This window comes from Mastigoproctus giganteus, chromosome 14, assembly GCF_048544385.1.
Source record: "Mastigoproctus giganteus isolate SK-2022 chromosome 14, ASM4854438v1, whole genome shotgun sequence".
In the NCBI taxonomy this organism is placed as follows: domain Eukaryota; kingdom Metazoa; phylum Arthropoda; class Arachnida; order Uropygi; family Thelyphonidae; genus Mastigoproctus; species Mastigoproctus giganteus.
In genome coordinates, this window is record NC_143588.1 from 27,108,782 (window position 1) to 27,132,564 (window position 23,783).

General features: G+C 36.1%; 1 protein-coding gene across 5 annotated transcripts in view; it reads right to left on the reverse strand.

Annotated features, from left to right (window-relative positions):
- Window positions 1-9,309: 9,309 nt before the first annotated feature.
- Window positions 9,310-23,783, reverse strand: part of LOC150075030 (uncharacterized) — a 322,726-nt gene continuing 308,252 nt past the window's right edge. For all 5 annotated transcript variants that reach the window (XM_090388634.1, XM_090388633.1, XM_090388630.1 and 2 more), the window contains one exon: window positions 9,310-9,710. In XM_090388634.1, coding sequence (XP_090244760.1) covers window positions 9,600-9,710 — 111 coding nt within the window. In that variant the 3' untranslated portion in view covers window positions 9,310-9,599. The remainder of the gene's footprint in view (window positions 9,711-23,783) is intronic.

A 23,783-nucleotide genomic window follows, 5' to 3' on the forward strand; every position in this document is an offset into this window, starting at 1 on the left:
CTGAGAAATGCTTCCATGTCTCCATTACTTCACAAAATTCGGAATCATTTTTTTCCAAAATCCGTTGTAACAATTTTCTGATGTAATAAGTTTTAAAGTTAGATATAATGCCCTGATCTAATGGCTGAATGAAAAAAGTTGTATTAACCTAGCACAACTGTGGTGGTAGAAACAAAACTTCAATGTTTGGATGGCCTGGTGTGCTATCCAATAGTAATAAAACTTTGAAATCTAATATTTTTCCACAAGTTCAATAGCACAGAACCTAACAAGAGAATTTCCCAATAAAATAAAATACAGGAATTTCTCAATTTTTTTTGACTAGCAAGTCAACAGTGGGGATTCAAAAAGAATGGAAATGTTGAAAAATTACATCCAACATAATAGCAGGGATTTCCCTCTCACAAAAGCTCAAAAATACAGTTATGCAAGATTTTCCGAATTTCTCTAACCACATTAGAGTGAAACAGTGTTATATAAGTACTGTGTTGTGTGAGGATTGCTGCAATTTATTAATCATGTTAGAGTGAAACCATGTTATAGAGGGTATGTAGTGTGCATCAACAAATTCTGTTTTCTGTATAGGGAATTCCCTCCAGTGCCCTTGCTTCTCATTTACACCCAGTGCCAGAAACCTGGGTGGTTAGTTAATTGCCAGGGATAAAATGAGCTAACCAGAGACTATGAAAACTTTCCAACATTTAAGACTCCAAATCCAGCTCTCACTGATTTGTATCAACCTAATGATGGCCAGCCATTCCATCATTAGGTTGATACAAAGATTAAGATGGATGCTTCTCAAATAGAATGACCCAGCTTTCTGCATTTTGTGTTCATTAACAAACCAGCCCATCACCAATTTATTGCCATTTCATATCCAGAAATGTCACTCATGTATTAGTCATGATATGGCAAATGATCCAAACAAGTTTGCTTGTTTGGATCATACAGCATCAGCCAAAAAAAAAATCATCTCTTCATCCCCTCCAATAATTTTTTTGAATTTACTGAACAAGTATTTTGCATCTACTTTCACACAAGGAATTCTTTAGGGAAGAGTATTACCGAAGTTTATCAAACTCTAACAGGGAGCTAAATGATTTTGTGATAACCTAGAGGAACATGGAAGGGAAAATGTTGAAGCTAAACAAAAAAAGGCAACTGATGGATGGAATGTATTCAGTTATAATAAGGGAAGCAGTGAAACAAACCTGTCATAATTATGAAAGCATCTCTGGATTTAGGGGAAATGTGCAAATGCATTCACAATGGGAGCATCAAAAGATAACATGAATAATTACAGCCCTATTACCATAACTTCTGTTCCAGGGAAAATAATGGAGTCACTGGTTAAAGATGTAATGCAGGATCATCTAAAGAGGAGTGCGTTATAATTCAGTCACAACTGGATTTGTTAAGTGGCGATCTTGTCTGACCAGTTTGATTCGATACTATGGTACAACAATAGAATTACTGGACGCAAAAAATAATTTTGATATTTCAAGAAAGCTTTTGACACTTGCACATAAGACTGCTGCACAAATTGGAGCAGTGTGGCATTAAGGGCAAGTTACTGCTATGGATAAATGGATGGTTTAGTGCGAAAAGGCAAACAATGGTTATCAATGGACACTGCTCTTAGTGGACTGATGTTATTATTGGAGTCACTCGGTTCAGTGCTATGCCCATTTTTTGTTTTCTGTATATAACAGGCTTAATGTTTACAGAAAGTATAAAGGTTGGCAAGGTTAATGACAGTAAGCAAGGTATGCTACTGCAACAAGATAGAAAAATTAGCAAGATAATTAAACCATCCATAAGAAGTAGACCAATATGATTCACTCCCTTCCTTCTAGTGTTTACATAATTAAAGTAGAGTAAGTGCTGGTTATATTTTGGTTCACTGGTTATTAGAATCAGCCACTTTATATAATAAAATTTCAAAGAACAGATTCAAATCACTACACTCTAATTTATTAGAAGCACATCTTTAGAATGCCTCTTTGATATTTTTCTAAAGCACATTTCAGGAAGTCATAACCATAAAACAAAAACAATTCGCAGTTTATTGAATTTTTTTGTTTGTACAAACTGTTATAAACTCAATCTTATTGCATTTGCGATAATACCAATAGCTGGAATTTTGTGTTTTTACATAATTATGGTGAAATGTGTTTCCCCTTCACTGAAATCTTCGATCATATAAAAAAATAATACTCTTGATGTGGTTATCAACAGCGATTATTTGTGCATTCAGAATTTGCAGATAAAGGAACCACTGTTGCAGTGTTCACAGTGTACTGATCGTGGGATTTACTTAAAGATGTAACTACTACCAAGGGTAAAGAGAGTATTTTGCTTTCATAAAGGTGACTACAGTGGTCACACACAATTTTTAAATTCTATACAGTGGGATCAACTGATATCAATAGTTCGACTGTTGATGGTCCTGCTCAGACAGCTGACAAACTGAATGAGTATTTAGTAACGAATGGGCCTGGAGTACTGGGGTCCATAGTTTCAAATACAGATATATACAGTTATACCCAGTTATTTATTAACAAATAAATAACTGGGTATAACTGGGTTTTGTACTTTTATTTTATTTTATTTGTACTTTATTTGTTAATAAATAACTGGGTATAACTGTATATATCTGTATTTCTCATTCAACTTCCATCTGTCATGGAAGTTGAATGAGTATTTTGCATCTTCATCAGCACATGAGGAATTCTTCATGTGCTAAGAAGTTTTGTATTACAAAAGTGTTTGTAATAACACAGCAAAGTGTTGAAGTTAAACATAAGAAAAGCACATGGAGTGGATGAGATCTATTCAGTTACATTGAAGAAGGCAATGAGGGAAGTAAACTCTTAGCCATAATTATGAGAGCATCCTTGGACTCCGAGGAAATCTCCATGGACTGGAGATGTGCAAATGTATCTCCAATTCATGAAGGGTGATCAAAGGGCACAGACCTGTTAGTTTGACTTCTGTTCCAGGGAAAATAATGGAGTCATCTAGACAAGACTCCAGTAATAATTCAGATACAGCATGGGTTTGTTAAGGGTAAGTCTTGTCTGACCAATTTGATTGGATACCTCATAGTCACAAAGGAACTGAATGCAAAAAATAATTTTGATATCATATACTTGGATTTCAGGAAAGCCTTTGATATTGTTGCGCACGGAAGACTACGATACAAATTTCAGCAGGATAGTATTAAGGGCAAGCTGCTCTTTGTTTTTAGTGGAGTCCCCCTGCATTCGGTGTTGGGCCCACTGTTGTTTTGTATATTTATCATGAACATGTTGTTTGGCATATTTATTGATGAAGGTATATCAGCCTTAATATCCAAGTTTGCAGATGATACTAAGGTTTACAGGGTTGTTAATGACAGTCAAGGCAGTGGGCTACTGCAACAGAAAAGTTGAGCAGATGGACTGAGAGTGGCAACTGAAGTTAACATTGACAAATGCAAAGTACTGCATATGGGTAGAAGTAACCCCAGAGAAACATAACAACTGTGTGATACTACATTTAGGATGGTAGAAAACGAAAAAGACCTGGGAGTAATTGTGCAGTCAGATATGAAGTTTTCTGAGTAATGCAGACAGGCTTCCAGATCAGGTCATGGGGTGTTGTCAATGATATAAGAATTTTGCTAGTAGGGAAAAGGAGGTGATTATCCCTTTGGTCAGGCCACACCTTGAGTACTGCACACAGGTCTGGAGGCCTCATTTAGGAAGGATGTAGAGTTGCTTGAGTGAGTACAGAGAAGGACTACGAGATCTTGTCGGACTTACACACCTTGTTGGTACCCGTACCGTCAAATAAATTATTAGCAGAACAAATGAAAAAGAAAGTGTAAGCCCAAAAGGGACGGTCTGGGGCTGCCTGCACTGAGAAGCATACGGATGTCTTTGTCACCCTAAAATCGCTGGGTGTTCAAAGAGAAGCCCCAAAAATGAGGGCAAATAAAGCAGATACTGGCACCGATAAGAGAAGTAGTCAAAATGAATGGTTGAAAATATTTGTGGACTGATTGTGAAAATATTTGTGGGTGATTTGATTGAGGAAAGACAGAAGACCAAGGTGAGTTAGTGAGTACAGAGAAGGGCCCCAGACCGTCCCTTTTGGGCTTACACATTTTTCCATTTGTTCTGCTAATAATTTATTGACGGTACGGGTACCAACAAGGTGTGTAAACGTTTCTCACCATTTTTCCCGTGATCGCAACGTACGCCGCATTTTTTGTACATTCAAGCAACTGGCTAAGTCGCAGGGACGGTCTTTGCTGTACCCATTTATTCGATATAGAATCGTGCTCTGGTGACGGCTTGCATTTAAGACTCATTGCTGTCGGCAAGCGTCTCTGTTCCCGCACACTCCATAGATGAGGGGAACGAAAGGGTCCTCTTACCAAGAAAGGTTTTAAGTTCTGCAAATTGCAGCATCTGGAGACTAGGTGCCTGCAAGGCTATCTGATTGAGGTGTATAAGGCCTTGAATGGGTTGAGCATACTGAATTCTGATAGGATCCTTCCTCTTGCTCAGATTACGAACCTGAGGTGGCACAAATCCAAATTGAGGAAAGACAGATCTAGAATAGCTGTGCGTAAATTTGCCTTTAACCATTGGGCGGTTGATTGTTGGAACAAACTTCCATCTGTCATGGAAGTTGATAGTTTATTTAAATTCTAGGAGGAACTGGACAAACTTTTAGAGAGAGGGAATGTATTTTTTTTTTTTTTTTTTTCTTATTGTGTTTTAAATTTTACTACCCAAAAAAAGTCAGTGAATAGAAAGGGAGTGTCTGGAATGAAGTTTCTGAATCCTGCATTAGCAACTGGTTCAAAAAATATGGATTAATTATTTGTGATGTCAACTAAGTCATGATACTGATCACATTGAAACACCTAAAGACATGGGCGAACAGGAGTTTAATGACTGGGTGAACATAAATGGTGATCTACAAGTTACTACAGCGTTAAGAGATGAAGAAATTGTCCAGTCTGTTCCTGATAATTTTGTCAAAGAAGAGGAAAACGAGGATGAATCCGAAAGAATTCCAGTTACAAAACAGCAAAATTGTGATGCCATAGCCATCCTGAGAAGATCACTGGAAGAAACTGGTGAAATGATCGTGAATATACTGTTATACAATATAGAAAAATCTATAAATAGACTTTATAGTGATAATTTAAAGCAATTTATGTATTTAAGTGTTATGTTTAATTAAGCTATGTACGTAACTAAATTTATTTTTATTTTCTAACCTGTAGATAATACTCTTCTGATTTTCACGTATTATTTAATTTGTAATAAAGTAATTTCGTGCTTTATATCTTTAATTTTGTAGCCTGTGGATAATATTCGTCAGTTTTCGCTTATTAGAATCAGCTTTTATTAGAATCAAAATTCAATTTGCAAATGTGATCACTATAACCAGCCCTTACTGTATTTGCTTTTTTTGCATTCTCTGCCAAAGATATCTCATAATCTGCCTAACTTCCTTTATGACTTGATTGCTGACTAGTTCTATATACCATAGGCGTCTGTATCACCTGATAATTTATATGCATTCCACAAGCCTCATTAGTTCACCTAACATCCATTTAGGTCTAAGACTCGAACAAGAATTTTTAGTTTTTAAAAAAAACCTTAGTATCTTCTAAGATTACTTCCCCGTTGGTAACATTATCAGTTGGTGCCAATACATAGAATATGAAAGCTGGCTGAGACTACTGTAGCTGCATTTACAAAAATAAAAAGCCCTTTCCTTTACCCATGATGGCAGTTAAATCTTTAAGTAAATCCCATATAGATTCACTGTGATCACTACCACCTGGTGGTTCTTTTAATGCATGAAGAATCACTGCTGATAATCAGATCAAGATTATTGCTTTCTCTAACATACTGCAATAGAAAACACGTCATCCAATAAATCCACAACAGTCTTGCTAAACTAACCCACAAATTCCAGTTAATATTTGGAAAGTTAAATTTCTGCATTATAAGACATTCTGATTTACTAGCCCACTCTATTTCTCTGTATAGTTATCTGATTTTTTCACTCATACAGATGATCTGCACTTGTCAACAGGCGATTTTTCTACCACTGGAGAAGCCTTCAAATTCCATATTATGGATGCTGTTACTTCAACTCGTTTGATCTTAAGATAAAATCTGCCAGCTTGTCTTGATCCTATCCAGGTATCAAACAAGGAGATTATAAGACAGGAGAAGACAATTATTATTAAGAGATTATTAGTAGTATTCACTGAAAATAAGTATCAACAGTCAAACAGGCATCTCATAATGAAATGATAACTTTGGTTAATTTACTGCATGATACATTTGTGCTAACCACATTCATGACACCACTTTCATGAGTGGTGTCATTTCATAACCACAAGTGACACCACTTTCATGAGTTTTAAATAACAATAAAAGTGGAGCATGAGCAGACTGTATAAAGCTAAAAATATTGCATTGCAACTAATTTAATCTATGAATTTCTTTTTTTACAAAAAAACTGTATGGATATAGGAAATCCAAATTTCTATTTCTTCAATTTTAGTTGTTGTTGTTTTGGTTTTTAGGAGCATTAGCAACTAAGGCCATATTGCTCCGGGAATATGCGGAGGTCATTCCATTGACCTTTCCGCATCCTCCGTATTTGGTGGTGACGGGCTTGAACCCCGGTCTAATCAAGAAGCGTGTGCTACGCACTGCTGCTCCTTCCCACCTGGCTACAGAGGCGCTCTTTTTTAATTTTAGTGAAATTTGAAATGGTAAAACAAGTATTTTTAAAAAAGCCCAAATATAAATTTCATGAAGATCCACCCACTGTGAGTCAAGTTGTTAAATGTGGACAAGGTGAAGATAATAAGCAGATATGCATATATACAGGGTATCCCAGGAGGAAAGGTCAATATTCCAGGAAGTGAAAGGATAGGTCATTTTAAGCAAAAAAGTTCATATGAACATCTGCCCTATCCTGAATGGTTTCCAAGATAGAGGCATTTGAATATTTATTTTCAAGTGACAAATTTGGAACGGTTTATAATAAATTTCAAAAATGCCACCATCAACTTCAATGCACTTTTCTACTCTCATGGGAACATGCTTGTCTAAGTGGTTCTTGATGTTCCTTTATATGGGCAACAGCATCCATTATGCGAGCTAGCAGATCATCTCTTGTATCCACCTTTCTTCTGTACACTTCACCCAACCCCATAAACAAAAATCTAACAGGATTAGGTCTCGAGATCTTGGTGGCCAGTTAATGGCACCACCATGACCAATCCACCGATTAGGGAAAATTCGGTCCAGATGTTGCTTCACAAGTCTCGTAGAATGGGAAGGGGCCCCGTCATGCTGAAAGTACATAGCATACCATGTGGCCAAAGGAACATCCTCTAGTTGTTCAACTAATGTATTTTGCAAAAATTGAAGGTAATTGTGTCCCGTAATTCGATGTTCTAAAATAACGGGACCTATTAACAGGTTATCGATCATACCGCACCACACATTGAGAAACTTGAAAATTTGTTTCCACTGTACCATGTGGATTCTCGTGCAACCATCGATGAGTATTACATGTGTTGTTGATTCCATTCCAGGTAAACGTGGCTTCATCAATAAATAGTATTGATGGAAGCACTTCACGATTGGCATTTAACCAATGACAAAATTCAAGATGCATGGCACTGTCCCCTATGTGAAGATTTTGCACACGCTCTGGGTGAAATGGGTATAGGCTATCTTCGTGTAGTGTTCATGAAACACCAAAATGTGCAGAAAGTCTTCGCGTGCTAATTGTAGGACTACGCTGGACCATGTTCAGAATGTGTTCCTGTTCCTGCACATTTTCTTGATGTCCTGGTTCAGATGAAACATGAGCACTGGGAAGTATACCACTTTCGCGCAATGTGTTGAAAACATTGGAAAACACTATGATCTGGAATTTGACGTGTAGGAAAGGGCCCGATGGTATTCGTCAACAGCAGCAGGGGCACTACCATCGCAGAAGCCATAAACATATGGCATATCTGCATATTCAGCATTTTTAGCAAACACTTCTACAATTAGAACTGACAACTGACAATCAAATGGCACAGTCTGATGGGAGGGAAGGAAAATATTGCACGCCAATTTCAAAACAAATGTACATTAAAGTAGCTCTATCTTGGAAACCATTCAGGATAGTGCACATGTTTATATGAACTTTTTTGATTAAAATGACCTATCCTTTCATCTTCTGGAATATTGACCTTTCCTCCTGGGACACCCTGTATATGCGAATGTGCCTGAAACCAGTACTGCTGAAAATGAAAATACTAAGTTACAGTCACTTCCAATTCAGAGAACCATTAAGAATACATTTGTGCACATGTTAATGTGTTTTGTCAAGCAAATATAGGAATGAATGAACAGATAATAATTATCAAGGCAGGAAACAAAGAGGAATTATTTTCTGTAGTAACCAACATGCCAATTTAAAACAACCTATGTGAGCTATACTAACACTAAAAATATATCTCACACTAAAGCAAAGGGCAAAAACAGTGTTTATGTTTGACAAGTTTTTGTATTTTTAATGAATTCTATAAGGACTATATTTACAAAGATTTAGAAAAATTCAGATTTTTAATCATTACTAAACAAAACGTGACATATTTCTGAGGGATACCTGTCTGGTCACAGGAGTACTGTTTAATGGAATTCTGGATATGAATTTCACAGAAATTCTTAAATTTTTGCTTTTGTAAGCCCAAATGGCAAATAATCAGAAGAGCAGGCACAATCTGCTCTTCTGATTATTAAAGCTATTTTAGTGTTGCTATCTGTTATAAACTGTTCTTATAATTACTTAGAAACACAGATAAAGGATGCCAGCATGTACCTAGAAAAAATTTCTCTAGTAAAGTGATACTTTGAACTAACCATTAAAACATAGATTTACCTACTCCTTACGTGTGGGCTCCATAGTCGAGTGGTCAGGAGCGGGAGTGCAGTAGCACACACTCCTTGAGTAGACCAGGGTTCAAGCCCCTGACTGCTAAATACGGCCGATCTGCCAACCCGCACTGGACCAGAGTGGCAGATTATTATCCATTTCCCTCGTGAATTGTTGAGGAGGCTTCCATCCTGCAGTGGGTTGATAATGGCTGAAGTTAACTTTTTTTTTTTCACCTGTGGGCTTTGGAAGTAGTAGGTAAACCTAACAATTCCTTCAGTTAGTATTTGACTTCTCTTTGTGAATAAAATATGTCTTCCTGCCCCTTTAAGTATAGTCTTATACTGAAAGTGTTAAATAATTTATTATATGCCTCAAGCATCATTTAATCGCAATGTACATACTGGAATAGTCCTGTGTTTTAATGGTGCAATTTGATAGTTGGAACTACAGCCTACAAAACCAGTCCACAAAATTAAAATCAAGAGTAATGCTAACAGTCTAATACAGGAAAAACATATTTTTTAAAATGGAACAATATTTGACATGTAATGAAAATATTCTGTACAAGATGGCAAACTATGGATATTTATCCACGTTGAATTCATTACAGGAAAATATATGAAGGCATGAATTTAATGACTTTCACTATTGCCATTTGTTCTTGATTCATGAGAATGCTTTTTTTTTTTGTTCTTCTTTTTCTTCTTTTTCTCTTTCTTTACTTTATGCCTTTTTTGTAATTCCTATAAAAAAATTAAAATATTATTAATTACAATCGTAATGTTTAGTTAAATTTGCACAATCATAAATATACCATTGTTACTTAATAAAGAATTTTGTTGTTCTAAAGCAGCAGTTCCCAATCTGTGTGTCGCGAAAGTGTTCCAGGGGGTTCGCACTAAAAATTCTGTAATGGCGTCTGTTTAAATTTACATAGGTATATTTTTGTAAACTACAAAATAGTTTAATATTAATTTATGTGGATGGAATAAAGTAAAATAAAATTAAATATAAAATAAAGAATTACCAATGAAAGAAACTACATCTCCCACAATTCCTTTATTAGTTCAATATTGTGTTAAATAAATGTTTCCATACTAAATTTTTTTTCATTCTCAAAGACCATTGTTATGTATAAGCATTTAATAATTTTATATTATTACACAATATGGCTTATAAAAGCGTAGTACTGAAAATATTTTATAATAAAAATTCAGAACTATTATACAATTTCAGAGAATATAGGCTTAGTGGTTCATGATAAAAATATTATGTTGAAAGGGGTTTGTGAGTAAAAAAAAGGTTGGGAACTGCTGCTCTAAAGCTATCTGCATTTGTAAGGATATTAGATCACAGCTTTGTATTCACTGAAACTAACTCAATATTTTACCTAAGCTGATGGTATCAGATAACACAAAGGGATTTAAATTGCGGGAGAATAGTTGCACAACAGATGTGCGGAAACTTTCTTTCAGCCTGCAAGTAGTTGATTGTTTGAACAATTTTAAGAAACCAGATAAATTCTTAGAGAATGGAGAGGAATTTTTTTTTTTTTTTTTTTTTTGTATGAGCTTGCTTTTTTTTTTGCATTGTTTGCCACTGCTAATACTAATATATGTCAAGTGAGTTTATCCCAATATAAAGTTCACAGTAGAAAGAGAAAATTACAATTATTTTATCAACAGGATCAGGGGTTGTTTCTCCACAACTCTACACAGAGCCTGTACTTCTAGCCACTGCATGGACTGTACATTGCATTGGTCAACACATTTAGCCAAGTAGTCAAATCTGATTCTTCCCTTATAACAGTAATAAATATGATTTGGGGAGAGGGGGGAAATACAAATGTACAAATTATTTATATGCACTGGAGTTTGTATGTAGGAATTCACCAATCAGTGTTGCATATGAAGGCTCAACGTCGGGAACAGCTGATATAAGATTGTAGTTTGCACACATGGCAATCAGTTTTTGAGTGTCTATGATGAATCAAGATCTCTCTGACTTCAAACATGAAATGATTGTGTGGGAAAGACATACAACATGGAGGCGGTGGTATTATGGTTTGAAGAATGTTTTTTTAACATACTGTGGGTCCTCTGATCACCTTTAATCAATGACTTGATGGGAACACCTACCTTTCTGTTGTCACCAACCAAGTGCATCCCTTCGTAATGACGGTGTATTCAGAAAACTCCAGCATCTGTCAACATGACAATGTGCCATGTCACAAGACCCAGGAGTTGCTGACTTGTGTCAGGAGCATAACAATGAATTCTCCATCCTCTCATGGCTGCCAATTCACTAGATCTCAACCCTAGTGAGCACGTTAGGGATCTACTTGAAAAGGGCATTCGGGGCTATGACCTTGACAATAATGCGTGGGCAGCACTACCACAGAACACCCTGCAACACCTTATGAAGTTGATGCCAAGTGGATGGCAACAGGTTTCTCCAAGAGGCATTAGGAAGGTGTGTTAAGGCAAAGCCAACTCAGTGTGTATGTGTGTTCACTGAAAACCCCTAATCTTTCCACCTGAGATTTTACGTGTTTTTCCATTCTGTCTTTCAATTACTGCAGTCAAACAGTTTGTGCAGTCTTTATACTAAATAAGGCAACAAGCTATCACCTCACATCACAGTTTCCTTTGCATCTATTTGCATTTCTTCTGTCTGTGACTGTATTAATACAAAGGATAGGTTAGGTTATGTTTTAACCAATGTGTGTGTATATAGTATATTGCATTTTATATTGTCTATGTTTGCCACATATGATGATGATTAATTGGTAAAATTTTCAAATATTTGAAAATTTTACTAATATTTATTAAATAGTCAATTTGTGACTCTTCTAAAATGTAAAAATTTCAGTGTTAAAAATATTTTTATTAATTCTATAACTTATGTTTTTCAATGTTAGACAATAATCAAGATTATTTTTAATATAAACAGGAATTTTTAAATTCCTGTTTACACTATCTTATCTTATGTTTACTACCTTATCTTATAGTGTAATTCCTGTTTACACTAATACACATAATTATAGAAATATAAATGTTAACACTATCTTATCAAAGATTGCAAATGAATAAAATTTGAAAATGTTTTTGAAAATGGGTGCATATGAAACATGAAAAGAATATATACCAATATCGGGTCCAATAATTAAGCAACAAGCTCTGAAATTTGCACAGTCCCTTGGACATACAGAATTTAATGCGAGCACTGAGTGGCTATATAAATTTAAGAAGCGCCACAGAATTGTGGAGAAAGTGTTAATGTAAGCTAAGAAGATTGCAACAGTTGGAGGAACAATACCTTAAAGAAGATAAGGAACCTAAGGATGTTTTTAATGTTGACGAAATGGGTTTATTCTTTAAATGTTTACCAAATAGAACACTTGCTTTTAAGGATGATAAATGTTTTGGCGGAAAACAAAACAAAGAAAGAATCACTGTGCTAGTTGGAGCAAATATGAAGGAAGTGAAAAATTAAGACTTTTAGTCATTGGAAAATCAAAAAACCCAAGATGTTTTAGAAACACAAAATCTTTGGAAGTTGGCTACACCTTTAATGAAAAAGCATGGATGACAAGTGATATTTTTGAAGTATGGATATTAAAACTAGACAAGCGTATAACAAAAGAAAAAAGGAAAATCGTGTTGGTAACTGACAACTGTCTGGCACATCCTGCCAGTATTTCTGCCAAACTTAAGTGCGAAGTTGTTGTTTTTATCACCAAATAATGGACCAAGGCATTATTAAAAATTTTAAATTTCATTATCGAAAGAGAATAATAATGAATATTGTCAATGCGTTATCAGAAAATAGAAACTTGGAGGTTACAATTAACCTTAGAGATTGCATTTCTGAACTAGCAAAAGTTTGGACAAACAATATTACTGAATATTCTATTCAAAATTGTTTTTCGAAAGCGGGATTTGCTCTGAATACAGAAGTCAAACAACAGCTGGACGAATAAGATGAACTGCCCCTTTCACAACTGAAAAACTTTTGGACACTATTAGAATCGTCCGGAAACATCGAAAATGAAATAACACTGGATAGTTATGTTTATGTAGATCAAGATCTGACTACAACAGAAAATCCAAATGAAGAGGAAATACTGCTAAACAGTGTTAGATGTGACCATGATCACGAAGAAGTTAACACTTTCACGATGAAGATGCATCAGAACAACCCGAAGAAATGATTCCCGCTTTTAAAACGGTTCGTATGCACCTACAGTTTTGTGAAAATGTTCCTGATAATGTTTTTAATGCTCTGAACAAATGTGAGGTTCTTTGAGAATCAGACATTTTTTAATTGTACTGTGCAAACGAAAATTACAGATTTTTTTTTAATTTGTGATACTTACCGGCGAAAATTGTGTAAACGTAATTTAAATAAGTGTTTTTGAAATAAAATACATTAAAAATAAATGTAGATTCGTTTTCATTTTCTAATTAGATAACAATTTCTAATAAAAAAGATATTCTCTGTATAACGAAATTTCTCTATAACGAATTTTTTCGCTGGATTTATCGAATTCGTTATGGGAAAGTTCGACTGTATATATCTTTTTATTTTATTTTTATTTTTTTGATTTTTTGTGATTTTGAGTGTAATTTCAAAATTACAGTATGAAAATGTCAAAAAGAGCTGCAGATACATACCCTCACGGGTAACAGTCAGAAGAAATTAGTGAAGTATTTCTCATTATCGATGGCACAGAAAGTTGAGTTATTGCAGAAGCTTGATTGTGGTGTACCTTACTGCAAAATATGGTGTGGGAACTACTACTGTATATGACTTAAAGAAACAGAAAGATAGTTGAAGTTTTACATTGACAATGATTACCATAAACTAATGAAAAATAGGAAAACATTCCATACAGCAAAAAATGAAGATCTTGACTGTGTGCTAAAAGAGTAGGTTCAACAACAAAGAAGTGAACGTATGCCATGGTTTGTTGGTCATGAAACAAGCTAGAATATACCATGAACTGAACATTGAAGGTTAGTGTGAATATTCAGGTTGGCTGTAAAAATTTAAGTATAAATCTGGATATCTATGGTGATAAAGGTTCTACTGATCGTGAAGCAGCTGAAAATTGCAAATTGATGAATTTGCTAAAATAATATCTGATGAAAACCTTGATACTGACCAAATTTATAATGGCTGATGAGAGCCCCAAAAAAAAAAAAAAAAAAAAAAAAGGTGCTTGGAAAATGCCAGTGGCATGGCGTGACATTTCTAAACTTACATCATAGTAATAATGCTCTGGTGTTCAATATATTTGATGTGCCATATCTTACTGTGGTGTTTTCAATGTAACATGCATTGCACTCTTGTTGACAGGGAATTAAATATGCTATATTATTAATATCTGTGATGTTATTTTTGGGTATTTTTGTTACTATTGAAAAAAGTATTAATTATAAAAAAAAGTAAAAAGGATTAAAAAGTAAATAGTTACAAAAATACCCAAAAATATGATATCAATAATATAGTGTATTTAATTCCCTATCAACAAGACTTCAATGCATGTTACATTGGAAGCACCACAATAAGTTTAATGTCAAATACATTAAACACCAGAACTTATTGCCATAACACAAGTTTTAAACATGCCACAGAGCTAACTATCCATGTTTACTCTTCAAACCATCCAACCTAAATTGATCCGGCAATTTTAACAAAACTCCCCTCCAGTTACAAATTGACTACTATAGAATCACTTGCAATAAGATTTACACATAACACAATTTTAATTCTTAACGCCAAACTACCCTCAAGCTTTCTCACCAATTTGGAATTTAAGTAAGATAAAACTTCCATAACTGGACAAACTGCATTATGGGAATTGAAACATATAATTACCCTTCTTCATTCCTGCTTCGCTAACCAACCGATGATGATCACAAAAGCCTGTCAGGCTCTTTGTATTAGCACTTGAAATCATTATAGATGTACATTGTGAGGTTGCACCTTTCTCTATGCGATTATTTTAAAGTTCATTCCATTTAATTTTTACCTAACTAAAAAAAACAGTTGAGAGGTAAGTTCCTGGGATTTTTAGGTTTACGTTTATTTAATCAATTTTCCACAGAACTAAAGGCTGTAAATAACTCTAATATAGGAAGTAAATAAGTTAAGTTAGTATTAGTATTAGCAATGGCCACAGGGTGCAAGGAAGCCTATGGCTTATGCTGCACCAGCCAAAAATAAAAAAATAATAATAATAAAAAATAATAAAAAAATAACAATAATAATAATACAATAAAAAAATAAATAAAAATAAATAATAAGAAGAAAAAAATTTAAAAAATAATAATAATAATTAATAAATAAGAGAAAAGGAAATGGACAACCTAAGCATTTCCCTCATTCCGTAGGTAATTATCCCACTGACCTTTGAATTTCCCCAAACTGTCAACCTCTACCCCATGTAGGTAACTTATTCCAGTAATTTATAACTCACTGGCTCAAATAAAACTTCCTGCAATCCAATGTGCAGGAGACGTGCGGAAATTTGCCTTTAGCCAGCGGGTGGTTGGTTGGTGGAACAGACTTCCATCCCTTGTGATGGAGGTTGATAGCCTAAATAAGTTTAAGGCTCAGCTGGACAGGTATTTTGAACGAACAGAGGGGTGAAGTGGAAGTGGTTTTTTTTTTTTTTTTTTTTGGCTGATGCTGCATAAGCTTGCTTTCTTGCATCAAATGCCTCTACTAATGCTAATGCTAATGTAAACATCTCCTCCCCCAACTTGAAATTATGGCCCCTAGTTCTAGAATCATTTATAACTATGAAAATTTCATCCTCGTTCATTTTGCTTATGCCTCTCTCAGAGCCTTAAACACTTCAATCAAGTCTCCTCTAAGGTGCCTAGTTTCCAAGCTCTGCAACTCACATATTCGAAGTCTTTCCTCATATGGACGCCTTTTTGCTGATCTCACCAGGTGAGTTACCCGTCTCTGGATCCTTTCAAGAAGACCAATGTATTTCTTTAGGTGCAGTCTCCATACCTGAACACAGTATTCCAAGTGTGGTCTAACAATAGCCTTATACAATGGGATTATGACGTCCTTATCTCTACCAGTAATTGTTCGATACATCATCGATAGGACACCATGGGGCTTCCTTGCAACCTGTCTACAATGCTCAGAGAACTTAAAGTCTGACAGTATCATAACACCCATGTCCCTTTCCTCTACTACTGGCTTTAGTTCAAATCTACCAAGTGTATAAGTTATTTTGGAGTTACTGTTCTCCAGGTGCAATACCTTACACTTTGCTGGATTAAAGCATAGCTGCCATTTTTCTAACCATCACTGAAGTCTATCTAGGTCATTCTGAAGAAGCTCTGCTTGGTGATGATCATTAACTACTCTACCAATCTTTACATCAAATTCAAATTTAGACATCACGCCCTCTATCCCTTCTTCGATGTCATTTATGAAAATCAAAAAGGACAGTGGTCCTAATACTGATCATTGGGGAACCCAATCTGAGGAATAACCATTTATCACAACCCTTTGCCTCCTGCCCTGAAGCCATCCAGCTGTCCATCTAAGGATTTTCCCCTGTGATTCCAACCTGTTCCAGCTTAAAGTAACCACTCATGTGGATTGAGTCAAATGCTTTGCTGAAATCCAAATAAGCAATGTCAAAATTATTCCCAAAGTCCAGCTCTTGAGTGATCCTGTCAAAATGGCTACCAGATTAATTAAACATGATTTTCCCTTTACAAAACCATTCTGAGTATCCTTCAGAATTCCATTTCTATCTACATAATCCTGAATTCCAACTTTTATCATTATTGTCTCCATGATTTTCCCTACTACTGAAGTTAGTCTAACTGGTTGGTAATTTCCCACTTCACTCTTCCGCCCTCATGTATTGGACACACATTCACTCCCAAGTCCGGTGAACCTCAGTGGTTCAATGCACTCACTTGCTGCCTCCCTTAAGATTATAGGGTATATGCCAACCCCAGGAGACTTACTGGGCTGTAGGCTCAAAAGTTTTTTTATTAAATAAACATGTGAAATTTCAACATCATCAATTACATTTTTTTCAACTTCACTTCCATAATTTCTCATTGACATAAAGGGTTTCTCTTCTATAAACATCGATGCAAAGTAACTGTTGAGTTTATCTGCAACTTCAGCTGAGGTATCTAATACTATCCCACGTCCATTACATAAGGGTCTAATCTGGTTTGTTCTTCTCTTTGCACTTATATATGTGAAGAATTCCTTATCCCTCCCCCTCTTTGCCAGCCTAACCTTTTCTGTAGCATTATTACAGATCACTTTGTAGCTGTTATACGTTTCTGTACTTTTTATTGCTCTGTAACTTTTCCATGCTGTCTTTTTCTGCTCAAGTAATCTGGCAACTTCATTATACATCAAACTTGGAATCCTCCTCGTAGAGTATTTTTTTTAATGGTATATACGCATTCAAGGCTTCTGTGATTAATGTTTTAAAGGTATACCATAGTTCAATTGTATTTGCTCTATGTGGGATATCTACCCAGTTAATAGAGGGGCCATGTAGCAGCACCCTAAGCCGTTTTATTTCTTTTCCTGAAGTTATAACCCATTCCTTTGCCTTTAATTACTGCTACCTCTCTCTTCATTGTCCACTGTAGAACTCCATGATCACTTCCTGCTACTGGTTCCTGTACTTCAGCCCTATTATGTCATCTGGTTCATGGGTGATGATGAGGTTTACAGTATCGTTTTCTCTAGTACTTTCCCTGACATGTAGATACAAATATCAATCATCTAGTTGATTTAAAAATTTTGTCCCCCATTTGCTCCAATCAATTAGAGGCAAATTAAAATCGCCCTTAATAAGGCATTCAAGCTTACTTGCCCATTCCATTTGCTTGTAGAGGCTCTTATCATAATCTTCACAATCACCTAGCCTTTAGATTACTCCTACTCTTGTTATATCTTTGCTTCCAACTATCTCACACCATACCGATTCTATATTAGCATGAGAAACATCTGAATCTGGGAAGGCTTTTGGGGCACAGGCTGCTTTTGATAAGAAGTATGACCCCACCACCCCTTCTATCTTCCCTATCGTTCCTAAATAGATTATACATACCATATTGAAACACATCTTCCCCTACCTCCGTGTGGCACCACGTTTCCATAAACCCTATTGTGTCAGCATTAATTGTCCTAACGAGCAGTTCGAATTCACTTCTGACATTACTGTACAAACAATTAACTTAGTGTTCTTGTATAATTACCTACCCTGACACACCCCTTAAAGTTACCTACCCTGACACACCCCTTAAAGTTATTTAAGCTCGCTTCCCTGATATTAGCTGCCCACTCATTTGAAAGGTTTCTGCCCTCAGAACATCTTGCTAATATGTTCTGTTGTGGTAACAAACAAGAACTCTTGAGGTATGTGAAAGCATTAATTTGACCAATATTATCAGATAAAAGCATATCTATATTACACTTGTACCCCCAAACTAGCAGTTTTCCTAAACCTTTAATGTATCCTCAATAACACTGGCTAAAACTCTTGCACCACCTTTGTTTAAATGTATCCCGTCTCTACAAAACAGATTCCTTCTACCTACAAGTGTGTGCCAAGCTGATAGAAATTTCTTGCCAAAAGCCTTGCAGAGTCCTTCAAGTCTTAAGTTAATCCACAAGGCTTTCACAGCATATAATCCCTCCTATCGTGCCTGGGCAAATTGCAGACACAGAGACATTGTGACCTAACTTGCGGAATTTCTTCAGCGTGGTCCTATATTTGTCTAACGAATCGTCAGATCATCTATGCTTAATTTCATTAGTCCCCACATGAATAATAATATTCTCTTTACCCCCCTTAAATGACAATCTGTTGGTGACATCATTAATAGTTGCTCCTGGCAGACATACCCTGGTTCTAGTCCACCTATCCTTATTACAAAAAATATTTCCCATTTCCCCGACAATGGAGTCCCCTAATAAAACTAAGTCCTTTTGAACCAGAGTAGTTTGCACCTGGTTATTCTGTTCTGGGGCCCGAATCAGGAGTGCATCACTTGGTATGTTGCTAGAGTCTTGAGTCTCTAACGAGCTCCCAGTTACATTATTATCGTGGGCAACCATCCGTTTTTTTCAGTGACTCAAATTGTTTTAGCAATGCACTAAATTGTAACTTAAGTTTGGTGCACTCCTTACAATGGTGACAAAGAAAAGAATCTCCAAGTGAGCTAGGATTATCTACTAGATCAGCCTTGGAATACATGCTACAGGTTCTGAAAGGGATAAAATCATGACTCACCCAGGAATCGCCATAGACTATTTCTGTATGAGTCATAGTACCCTCTTATGAAGTGTTCAAGGCAGATCTTGCAATAACCATTATAAAATTTACTAATTATTAATAAAAGAAACTTTGAAATAATTATATTTATATTTATAATATTAAAAAAAATCGAACTATTACAGGAAAAGAAAATAATTATTTAAATAAACTTTACAATATACTAAATAACCTCCGAAATTCTGCTCTACTTCTGTAATCCTGCTGTAATTCCCTCTTGAAAGAGACAACAGACAGCAATAAAAGTTAAATAAGTGATGGGGAAATTGCTTAAAGTGTTAAATCAAGATAAGCATGAGGATAGTAGAGATGATGACAGAACAGAGGCGAAAAAATCCTCAGACAATATAGTGAAAATGTGTGATCAGTTAATTGATGGCCATGAATAACACGCATTCAGCAGTGAGCAAGATTATGGCAGTTTACTCAATTAAAGAGAGAGACTGCTAATATACAAACCAATGTTAGCGAGACATGACACTGGAAGAAGTCTTTAAAAAGGCTGTCTGTTATAGTGCTGCTATTTCACTTGTGAACCCTGTTCCGAGCCCATTTTCAGATGTCTGATACCAAGCTGATGATGCAACACTGATGCATTCTCTTCTCCAAGTTCCTCAAACAAGATGTAATGTACCCTTACTGCATGTATATGTACAGGTATTTAGCTTAGTTTGTATATGTTATAGTTCATGCAGTTATAGTACAGACACAGCATGGATTTGTTACAGGAAAGTCTTGTCTGACCAATTTGATTGGATACTATGATGTGGTCACAAAGGAACTGGATACAAAAAATAATTTTGATATCATATACTTGGAAGTTAGAAAAGCTTTTGATGTGTTTGCGCATGGAAGACTACTGATCAAATTGGAAAGTATGGCATTAAGGGCAAGTTTCTGATATGGATAAAGGGACGGTTTAGTGGGAAAAGACAGAAAGCAGTAATCAATGGACACTGCTCTTTGTGGACTAATGTTATTAGTGGAGTCCCCCAGGGTTGTGTTGGGCCCCATTGCTGTTTTCTGTATTTATCAATGATAAGGACAAAAGTATATATGGGTTAATGTCCAAGTTTGCAGACAATACGAAGGTTGGCAGGGTTGTTAATGATATTAATGAAGTACACTGCAACAGGCCACAGAGCTAGAAAAGTTGAGCAGTGGGCTGAGAGGTGGCAACTGAAGTTTAACATTGACAATAAAATACTGCATATGGGTAGCAGTAACCCCACAGTAATCTACCAACTCTGTGGTACTACACTCAGGGGTGGAGAATGAAAAAATCTGGGGGTAATTGTGCAGTCAGATATGAAGTTTGGAGAGCAAGACAGGCTGCAAGAGTAGCTCGTGGTGTCTTGTTATTGATATATAGGAATTTTGTTAGCAGAGATAAGGAGATGATTATCCCCTTGTATACGGCAATAGTCAGGCTACACCTTGAGTACTGCATAGAGGTCTGTAGGCCTAATTTTAGGAAGAATGCAGAGCTGCTGGAATGAATACAGAGAGGGACACCTCTACAAGATTGGTGAATGGAACAAAGGGTTGCTCTTACGAAGAAAGGGTTAAGTTTTGCAAATTGCAGCATCTGGAGACTAGGCACCTGTGAGGTGATCTGATTGAGGTGCATAAGACCTTAAATGGTTTGAGCAAACTCAATGCTGATGAGATTCTTCCTCTTGCTCAGATTACTCATCTGAGGGAACATAAATTCAAATTGAGGAAAGACAGTTGTAGAATAGATGTGCAGTAAGCTTCCTTTAGCCGGTGGGTGGTTGCTTGTTGGAACAAACTTCCATCTGTTGTAGTGGAGGTTGACAACTTAAATAAGTTCAAGGCAGAACTAGACAAAATTTGGGGTGAAATGGTGATTTTTTTTTTTTTTTTTTTTTTCCCCCCTTTTGGCTGATGCTTTGGCTTGCTTTCTTGCATCATATGCCTCTACTAATGCTAATGTTGGAAGTTTTATATAATGTTTTCCTTACAAATTGTACTTACAATATTTATCCCACTATTTCATTTACCAAATAACTGTAATACTATTTATAGTCTTTATTTATCCAACTTGGTGGGAATATTCATGAGGTTCGCTGCAGAAATATTAATGTTTGCTTACAGGGTGCTACCACACACACACACACACACACACACACACACACACACACACACACACACACACACACACACACACACACACACACACACACACACCTCGCTATGGTGTTACAGTAATATATATATGTATATATATATATATAATTTTTATTGTACACAAAAGTATACAATAAAAATATACAATATACCCTTCACAGAAGAGTTATATACAATATAACTGCACAATACCAGGGGTTGGCATTGCGCAGTGGTACATTGCTCATTGAACAGTAGTACACGAATTGTACTACTGTTCTGAATTCCAAAACACATCTGGCCAGAAGGATTTCGAATCAGGGATTGCGGTCCTGTATTAGACCTGATGGGCATGTCCGAAAAGAAATACCAATTTTACTACAAATTTCAAGATAGTTGAATGTCAATCACTCATGATCACATCACAGACACAGGCAATTAATCAGTGGTTTCTGAAGTTGATGGGCAACCAGAGCAAGAATTATCTTTTACAGAAAAGTGGCACTCTTTAAACTCTAAAAACCACTGGAAAGTCTTTGAATGATGATGATGCAACATCACCTCCCAAATCTGGTTTTTAACATTTTGAGGGTTTCTACTGCTATTTTCCAAAGTGAAACATATGGAAGGGGAGTTGAAAAGATTTTAGCCCAATATAGATCAGGTTTTCATAAAAGACAATACTGTGCTGTGATTCTTCTTGTGTGTTCAGAAAATTTCATGTTTGTAACTATATTCTCCTTTACAGAGAGCATTGAGGTATGGAAGATGAATGAAGATGGAAACTGTTCAGAGAATCAAACACCGTGCTGTCACTGAGTACCTTCATTTAAATGGAATGTCACTGAAAGAAATTCTTGAGATATGTAGCAAACATTAAGGGAATCTTGTCCTTCATACGCCACAGTAAATCATTGGGTTGCAGTTTTTAAGCATAGACAAGACAGTGTTGAAGTGTACCACACAGTGGGGGCTTGTTACTGTGTTGACACCCATAAATGTGGATGCCATTCATGTGGGGGCTTTTTAGTGTGTTGACACCCGTAAATGTGGATGCCATTCATGACCTGATCATGCAAAACTGCAGAATAACATTGAAGCACATTGAAACAATATTCATCATCACCCATGAGTGAGCTCACAATGCTGTGGTGAATGTTTTAGGAACGAAGATTTCTTCAAGGTCGGTTCCTAAAGTGCTAAATGTAGATCAGAATGGGAAAGAATGAGGTGTTGTCATGAGATTGTGCAGCCATTGAAGCTAACAAAGATCAGTTTTTTTTTTTTGGGGGGGGGGGGAGTATATCACTATGGATGAAACATGGATGCCTTGCTTCAACGCCAAAACAAAAGAACAATCAAAACTGTAGAAGTTTCCAACCCATCCTAAAGGTTTTGATTGAAAAGTAAGCTGGGAAAGTCATGGCATTTGTCTTCTGCAATGCAGAAGTGATCATTTTTTTTTTTTTTTTTTTTTTATGTGAACCCCAAACACGAGAGGTATTCGAACCTATAGTACTTAGTACCATGCTTGGATTGGAGGATGAGAAGACGAAAGAAGATATTTGTTAACATTGGACTTGAACTTCTGCATATTGTAATTTTCAGGAAATACGTATGAATGAATAAATGAGGAAGATGAAAAGTTGGTTCTGTGGGTTTGAAGTTGGACAGTAAATGGATGTTGGCTGGTGGCGGCATGTGTTCGGACCGTTTTGAAAGAGAGAGAGCGGGAATAATAGAAGCCAATTCAGAAGAACAGTGCCCATGGAAGTATCTGTAGAAGAGGCATGCAGCAGAAACAGTACGTCTATGAGAAAGCGAGTGGAGAGACTCTGTTAGAGATGAATCATTAATTAACCTAACTGCCCTCTTCTGAATGGAATCAAGAAGCCTGAGAGAGGTTTTGGGGACACCACCCCAGATGTGGGAACAATATTCCATGGCTGGGCAGATTTGCGATTTATACAGAGTGAGCAGCTGTTTGGAAGAAAAGTAACGGCGAGAGCGAAAGAGAAAACCAAGTTTTTTAGATGCAGAGGAAGCAATATTTGTAATGTGCTTGTGCCAAGAGAGATTAGAAGTCAGGGTAATCCCCAAAAGAGATATATCATTTTGCCTAGAAATCGGAGTGTGGCCAAAGATAAGCATAGGAGCAGAAGAATCCTTTTTGCGAGATATAAGACAAGACTGAGTTTTAGAAGGGTTGAAATCAACTAAGTTGTCTTAGCCCCACTGGAGAATTACCTGTAGATCAGCATTTAAGGAATTAGTAGCAGATTTTCGAGAAGTTGAAGCTGATTTAGCAGGATAAGGTTTCTCAAAATGGAAAGTGGAA